Source organism: Hibiscus syriacus, unplaced genomic scaffold (assembly GCF_006381635.1).
Source record: "Hibiscus syriacus cultivar Baekdansim isolate YM2019G1 unplaced genomic scaffold, ASM638163v2 tig00116965_pilon, whole genome shotgun sequence".
Lineage (NCBI taxonomy): Eukaryota > Viridiplantae > Streptophyta > Magnoliopsida > Malvales > Malvaceae > Hibiscus > Hibiscus syriacus.
In genome coordinates this window covers 3049809-3058762 of record NW_024063490.1, presented here as the reverse complement: position 1 = coordinate 3058762, position 8954 = coordinate 3049809, and the positions used below count along the sequence as shown (strand labels likewise).

Sequence of the window (8954 nt, the reverse complement as noted above, 5' to 3'; positions counted from 1 at the left end):
GTATGTACAGAAATTCTGATTTCCTAGTTAGTGGAAGCTTGTACTACAAGAGTGGTCAAAAATGTCTCCTGCATAAAGGGCAAGAATTATGGGTTTTCGCCCACTTTTGAAGACACGAAACGTGGAACATATGGTGACATTGCGGCAACCTATTAACAGTATCCCACTGTAAAAATTCCTGCAAAATTTGAAACCCACCATCAATGGAAACCAATCTTTGATGAATTGAAAAACAAAAGTGGGAAAATCAAAACCTCAAGGCAAATCGAACATGGGTTTCTGCTCCTCAATGAATCCCATATGTTTTCTTCTGTGATTCTCAATTTTGGAATATTTTCCATGGAATCCTTTGACAACCCTTCGTTCAAGGAGACTTGGATCAATGTAGCAGACTCATATACGTTTATCTAAACCCAAAACCAACAAATAAATAGCCTTTTGAGACATGGATTTCCAAATTCACAAATGATCCTTTGATTATAGGGACTATTTTATTGAGTGTATTAAAAGTTATAAAATAGTCTTTTAATTATAAGAAGATTATAGGGACTATTTTATTGAGTGTATTAAAAGTTATAAAATAATCTTTTAATTATAAGAAGATTATAGGGACTATTTTATTGAGTGTATTAAAAGTTATAAAATAATCTTTTAATTATAAGAAGATTTTTGTTTAGTCTCTTACTATTAAAAGTTATAAAATTATTATTTTACTGTTCATATATTTTAAATTTATCATTTTTTGTTAAAATTTTTTGAGGTTTGTCTAAGTTTAGCACTAATCTTTTTTCTAAGATATGATAAAATAACATTTTAAAGATGTATTCGAGCATTTTCGTTGCTTTCAAGTATTGACTTGGTGATATAATACTTCAAGTACTTATATGACAATATAATATAAATAAAGAATCAATCCACAAAATACAATTCAAATAATTATGTGATCATATTTTATCAAATTAACGCCTAACTCGACAATTATCTATTTTTTATCCTATAACTTTTAACTTAATAAAATAATATTATATTATCAAAATGTCATTTTAGACTTAATAAAATAATATTTTATAATCGTCATCGTTTATTCATTTTATCCTTCCAAATAATGACGTTTAGGAATCTTACCGGCTGGAGGAGAAGATACCTCGTTGCCAACGCCAAATCATTGGAACTACAAATTATGAGTGAAATTTTCAACAACTTGATGGACAAAATAGTACCCTTTATGGCTCCGATTGCGACTCCGGGAATAAAACCCATCTTTGTTTTTACCCCGACAAAAGCTCCGGTGACGGCCCCCAAAGTTGCTCCAACTGCATATCAATTTCCAGATTCGGATTAATTTTAGAATTGAAGCGAAAATGTAAAACAAAGGGGGGGGGGAACTGACCCACGGCAAAAATGAAGATGAAAATTGCATAAAATAGTTTAGAAACCACTGATGAGGCTGCTGAGCAGCAAAAATCCCTTGTCTCTTCAACTGGAAAACATGGCATGATAGATGAAGAACAAGGGTAGATGATGAAGTTCATTTGGAGAAGAAAGTTTTTACTGTTTGAGCTGAATGAAAAAAAGAAAGATAATGAGAAAATATGGCTACTGAGACTGGATTTAAACAACAGGTCAAGGAAGACCAAGTTCGTAGGAACGGCAATTAGCAGTGAATCACGGGAGGGTGAGATTAATTTCGCTGAATTAATAATTACCTCTCTTATCATTTTTGGTAATCAATAATTATTTAGGCGCATCGGTGGTGAAACTCACATTTATAAGTGGCGTGGATAAAAGAAAATTACATTTTTGTTGGGAATACATCAGCTACACAGTACAAAGACAATGATTGTATTAGAAATAACTAATCTGAATTTAAAATGATGTAAAATCTATTAAAATATTATCATTTGAAATCCTTACATATATATATTTTTCAATATAATTGAATTATAGTAACATTAAAGCATAACTGTAATTTAGTTTTTTCTTAAAAATTAGGTTTATTTTTAATTAAACTTAATTCTTAATTTTTAAAAGATATCAAATTTTAATATTAATCTTTTAAAAAAGCTATATTATTTTTATTTTATTATTATTATTCTATCTTTTGATCAAATAATATGAATGAATTCTGTAGAGACTTATTATGATGCAACTCTGCTAACTTAATTTACATTATTTACAATGTCAAATTTTTGGAAAAAAATATTATTTTTATTGAAATTAAAATATTAAACTTTTATTAGTACAAACACGATAATTTATATGATATTGTACCTTTACCATATCATTAGTAATTTTTTGAATACTAGTATATTTTTAAAATTATTTTTTATTAAATATAAAATAAATAGTGTTAAAAGTAGTCATCACAATATTAAAATTACAAAATGACATATTAATTAATATTTTGTATAAAGGTAAACTAAATTGACGGAAAATATAAATATTAAAGATTAGACCTATCATTGTCCTTTAAAATGAAAAGGAATAAGTGATACAAAGGGACAGAGAGAAAGCGTGGGTATTGGATAAAGAAATAAAAAGGTACATATCATTGAGTCAAAATCGTCGGCGATGATACAATCGCAACCCAATACTTTATTACCCACAAACAAAGCAAAAGACGGTTATTTTCTATTGGTCACTTCCCATCAGGGTCTACAAAAACGTTTTGAAAACGTGATTTTACCTGTGATATAGTGATTTTATCGTCATCTAAGTTATCCGTTACACCCATAATAGTTCAATAACATCCGCGACGATCACAATCATGATAAACTAAAAATAATTAAAAATATAACCATAATTACAATTTAAAACCCTACTAATAATACTTTTATTAGGTTTATATTTTAATATTTGAATTTCTTTTACTATCTTAAAATATAAAGTTTTTTAAAATGCTAATAATACTATATGTTATCCCTCCATTAAAAAGCAGACATAACACTCTCTGTACGACAATAAGATGCACAATTATGGATATTCCGAGTTGGATTGGATTTTAGTAGGGGTGTACAAATTCGGGTACCCGGAATTTTTGGGTTGACGATTTCTCGGCCCGTGTCCCGACCCTGATGTTACGGGTATCCGGTAATCGGGTACCCGGTAATCGGGTATCCGGATTTTGTGGGTACCCGGTAATCGGGTACCCGATATCCGGTTTTTAATTTTTTTTTAAATTATTAATTTAAAAAAATATATACACAAATTTAAATGTTCAAAACTTCGAATTACATACTCTAATATCCGAACATAAAATTTAAAAGTTCAAAATACAAAATATAATAATCCATAATATAAATAATTCATTATATTTTATATAATTATATATAAAAAAATAAAAAAAAATAAAAACTAACCGGGTACCCGGTTACCCGAGTACCCGGAAAAACTAGATTTTGTGACCTGGGCCCGACCCGGGAAATGTCCGGCCGGGTACCCGACCCGGCCGGGTAATTTTTTTTAAAGAATTACCCGGTTTTTTTAGATCCGGGTCGACGGGTCGGGTCAACTGGGTCGGGTAATTTTGCACACCCCTAGATTTGAGTGTATTAAAATTTGATTCGAGTATTTTATTCTCTTGAACAAATTTTGATATAAAAAATAATTAATATTTTAATAAATTTTAAGATTATATTTAATTTAATCATTCAAATATATAAATTCTTTTTAATGTTAAAAACTCTATAATTCTTCATTATTCTTTTTAATTCGATGCATTATAGATGTTAAAAGCTTAAAAATACACAATAGTTTCGACACTGCTTAAGATAATACGAGACTCCTTTTATTTTGCGAAAATAGTAAGCAAAATTGGTATCGATATTCGTGCAATATCAATATTCATGCAATATGGGCACTACTTATAAAAGTAGTATAGATATACATCATTTGGTAGTACCTAGACTACCCTTATGATTTTAAAAGATGAAAACTTGTAGTAAGATATTTTGGTATCGATACTCATCCAATATCGATACTACTTATACTAGTGGTATCTGTTGAGTTAATCGATTGACGGAATTGGCCAAGAGGGGGTGAATTGGCAATTAAAAATTTGGTGGAAGCTTTTGCAGAAAATTGAAAGTAATTGCACAGCGATTTAGAGTGGTTCGACTTTCTCAATCAAAGTCTACATCCACTACCTTAGCTATCCACACTAAGGATTTTCCAAAAATTCACTAATTTGTTCTTTCTTTTGAGGCCAAAGAGATAACCTTACAACACCCTCAAGAATATACCCCAATTCTTGAGAACACTCTTTCCCAAAGAGAAGATTACAAATTTGTAAACTTACAAGGAAAACCTCACAAGGTAAGATGTTTGCACAATTCTAGAACAAGAAAAGAACACTCAAAGATAATTACAAATGAGCACAAATGGTGTTCTTGAAAGCAAAATGAATATTGAAAGGAAAATTGGCTTGATTTGCACAAACTTGGTGTTTGATGCTTTCTCTCTTGTTTCTCTATGATTTCTTGTTGATCAAGGGCTTCAGAACTTGTTTAAATACACCTTGAATCACTTCTGAACGTTGGGGATGATTAGTGAAGATCATATAGCCGTTTTAGTGTGAAAACAATTAATAAAACAGCTTGGAGCGTGGGGGGAATCGGTTCCCCCTCATAGGGAATCGGTTCCCTAAGTGTAAAATTCAAATATTTCGACCGTTGAACAGGGGGGAATCGGTACCCCCTATGGGGGGAATCGGTTCCCTCCGAGCATTCTGGAAATCTCGGAGCCAAACCGTTCAGGGGGGAATCAGTACCCCCTTGGGGGGGAATCGGTTCCCTCTGAGCAATCTGGAATTTTTGGCTTTGAAATGGTTCGAAATACTTTGAAAGATTATTTTGAAATTGATTTAAGATTAAAACTTAATTTTACACTTAAGTAAGGATTAAAAATGATTTTTGAAATATTTGGAGTAATGTTTTGATATTCGAATAATTATATCGAATATACTTAGAAAATCATTTGGAAAATCTTAAAATTCATTTAACTTAATTTGTTATATCGAAATATCAAAATATTTTCAACAGTATCGATATTCCTTTAATCAGTATTGGTACTCATCTTTCCCCAACGACTATATTTTTTAAATTAATTAAGGTAGTATCGATATTCCAAGCTTGAGTATCGATACTTCAAGCGTCTAGGCAACATTTATTGTAGGAAAACTTTATCCTAACGTCTCTATTAACTCCCACAACTATATGAACAACTAGAATTGGATGAAAGAGTATAAAGCAAGATACAAAGTCATATGTGAAGAAGAAAGAGATCACAAAAAAAGGTAAAGCAATCAAATAGAGCCAAATCCAAGTTAATATTATCAAATATTCCTTTTGTTTTCAAAGAACACTTTTGTACTTTTATTTATTTATTTATTTTTGATGTGTTCTTATTTACTCTAGAACTTAGCAAACATTTTTCCTTGTGAGATTTTTCTAAGTTTGCAATTTTTACTTTTCTCTTTGAGATATTGTCTTAAGAATTTTAAGGTATAATTATTGAAGGAGTTGTACGGTTACACCTTATCCTCAAAGGTTGCTACAAATTAGTGATTTTGTGAAAATTCTTAGTATGAATAGTTAAGGTAGTGAATGTAGACTTTGGTTAAGAAAGTTGAATCACCTTAAATTTTTGTGTTCAATCTTTTTATTTGCTTCCACCAATTTTTTTAATTGTCAATTCACATCTTCTTGGCTATTTTCTTCATTTGATTAACTCAACAATTAGTATCATAGCTAAACTCATTGTAAGATTTAATCACCTCTTGAGAATATCTTAGAAGAATTCAATCGTCATTCAAGTATACCATGATATCTACTTCAGACTTTGACATTGTTAGTAATTCTTCTCCTATCAACAAGCCCATACTTCAATGGAGTCAACTATGTATATTGGAAGATTATAATGATGTTATTTATTAAAGCAAGCAATTTGGGAGCATGTAGCATAATGATGACTTATCATACTACTCCAAGTAAAACAAGCACTTGACCACGATGAATATAGGAGAGTGTCATCTTGTTCCAATACCAAGGAAATTTGAGATAAGCTTCAAGTTACGCATGAAAGAACTAATGAGGTAAGAGAAACTAAAATTATTCTTGTCAATCATAATTATGAAAGCTTCAAGATGAGACCGAATGAAGACATCAAAACTATGATCGATAAATTTTAGTTATAAACAATGGCCTAAAAAAATTTGAAGAGATCATCACAAATGAAAAGTTGGTTAGAAAGATTATATATAACCTTCCTAAATCATGGCAGTCCAAGAAAACCGTCATAGTTTAAGTAAAAATCTAAAGGCTCACACTCTAGACAAGCTCATTTGATCTTTATTTAATCATGATATGATGGTGAAAGGAGAAAAAGAGCAACAAAAAAATGAAGAAAATAAATAAATAGAGAAGGAGAGGGTTGACATTGTATTTAAATCTACCAAAGATGAAAGTGGTTCAAATGATGAAGTTGAAATGATGTAAATGTTTTCCAAACGATTCAAGAGATTCATAAGGTCTAATAGAGGAAAAAGATTTCAAAGAAATGAAGGCTTCAAAAATGAATCCAAAGAAAAAGATCTTGTTGCTTGTTATGAGTGTAAAAAGCCAAGGCAAATCAAATTTGAATGTCCACAATTAAAGAAGAAATGGTCCAACAAGAAGAAATAAAAGACGCATACTGCTACATGGAATGATGAAGAGTGATCCGATGAAGAAAAACAAGAAGTAGCAAACGTATGTCTCATGGCGATAGAGGATGAACCCATGGTAACCTCTAATTCATCTATTTCATGTCTCTTGGTGGACGTTTAACATTGGTAAAATCTGTCCTTACAAATTTGTCGGTCTATTACCTATTGTTGTTCTAGATGCCGGTAGTTGTGGCTTCCAAGTTAAACAAAAGCATTTCTAACTTTATTTGGGATCCTAGTAATAGTAGAGCAATCCACTAGGTTAAGTGGGAGAGTGTTTATAAACCAAGGTTGTAGGGTGGCTTAGGCTTTTTCGATCTACGTCTAAGAAATAGATCTTTCCTAAATAAGTGGATCTAGAGGTTCGGGCCTGAACCAAGTAGTCTATGGAGAAAATAGTAGTTGCTAAATGTGGCTATGACTAATTCATATCGCTTCCGAAAGTAGTACAAATGTGAAACGATTCGTGGGCATGGAGAAATATCATACATATGTTGAATAAGGTTGATGACATCTTGACAAAGAATATAAGATATTCTATTAGCGATGTTAGTTTCATTGATTTTTAGGAAGACTTTTGGACCGAAGTTCCATTGTTAAGATTGCTCTTCCCAAAGATTTATAATGTGGCTGTAAGAAAGATTGGTAAGGTTTCCAACTCTGACTCTAAGATTAACGGGATGTGGGAATGAAACATTGAGAATATGAGGGTTTTATTTGATTAGGAATGTGGTATATTGTATGAGTTTATGTGCACGATCAGCAAAGTTATGCAAGACAATATAGAAATGGATAGACTTAGATTGGTTCTTTCAAGGGTCTGTACTCTCATAATTACTTTTTATTAACATTGTAATCGTCGGTTACGAGATCTTAAATTTAGTTTGGCTAACTTAATCCCTTCAAAGATTGAGGCTTTTGTTTGGAAGGTTGTCTTATAAAGGGTACCATCGCTAGTAGAATTTGCAAAATGAGTAGTGGAATCAAATTCTTGTCTTTGTGTGTAGTTCCATAAGGAGCTTGAAACGACAAGTCATTCTGTTCTACCTCAGTGAGGTAGTGTCAAGAGTTTGATAAAGATGATGTTCGTGTTAAAACCTTTTCTTTGTGCCCTCTTAAAAGTGTTGTGCTTGTTTCGTGTGAGTAGTTCGGTGTTTTAAAAAAATTCTTGTTGTTCTCTATTTAAAATTTGATGTGTTTATTAGATGATGATTTATTAAACATAAAAAAATAATTTACAAGTAAATTTATCTATTTTTGTTTTACACTTACAGTTTAAATTTTTTATTAGAGGCCTAATTTACAAGTAAATTTATCTATTAGAGGCCTAATTTATTAGAAGAAAGAAAACTCTTAAACGGTCCTTGGAAAGCAAAACGACATCTGCCTTCATGATGCACAAAATACAGTCCCAGATCCCACTTTTCAAGAGTTTAAGCTATGCACCACATAGCCTACCCCTCCTAATTCAAATAACTATCCTTTTTTCCACTCTGGAGAATAAAATATGGTAATAAAGATTTGTTGAATCGTATTGCTTCTAAGAACCAAATGACATGGGCGACTGAAGAGGATGGCAGGAATCTTGTTGCTGTATCTTTTTTCTGTTGTCGGTAGAGCTGCAAAGTGCAAATCGTGCCCCTAATTGGGTGGTCAAACCAACTAGAAACAAATCATGTCCCTTGGATCCTTCTTGCTTTGTTGATCCAATGCCTTTATGTTTGAGGGGAAAAAAGTGAGTTTTCTACTATGCTCCTTTTGCTTAATGTTATCAACCACCACCTAAAGTTAGTTATCTTAGGTTCAGAAGCTCTTTTACGCATTCCATCAAATAAATTTTGTGCACCATCTGGATATCTTAGTTTAGCCAGTGAAGAAAGTAATTCAGATATTTGATAACTAGAGCATGGAAAGCTCGACAGTAGGAGACACGAGATCGAGGGTTGTTGAGAACAAGAATTAGTTTTAAAGACCAAGTGACTAAAATAAAACGGGAAAGAACCTTTCGGAGCGAGAAAGAAAGGTTTTAAAGACCAACCTGCTTTTGTCATCTGCCCAATTTTAAAATTCTACATTAGCATCGAAGCTAAAGACATGTTTGTTTGATCCTCAAGGATTAAGGTTGGTAATCATATGGAGCACAATTTATTGAAGAATGTGGAGAAATGTCATGAATCCCACATCAGGAGCGAACAATAAGCTGCGGGTTGGTAACTTATATAAAAAAGAAGGGGGAGGGAGAGGAAGAAGC

At 31.8% G+C, this 8954-nt stretch overlaps 1 protein-coding gene across 1 annotated transcript; it reads right to left on the bottom strand.

Moving 5' to 3' along the window:
* LOC120191237 (NEP1-interacting protein-like 1) lies at positions 1-1594 on the bottom strand. The gene is made up of 4 exons (XM_039194210.1): positions 1391-1594; positions 1126-1313; positions 255-407; positions 1-178 (listed from the first exon to the last, which is right to left on the bottom strand). Exons 1-4 carry the CDS (start codon positions 1530-1532, stop codon positions 56-58), a joined length of 606 nt encoding a protein of 201 aa, XP_039050141.1. The 5' UTR covers positions 1533-1594; the 3' UTR covers positions 1-55.
* Between the last annotated feature and the right edge of the window lie 7360 nt (positions 1595-8954).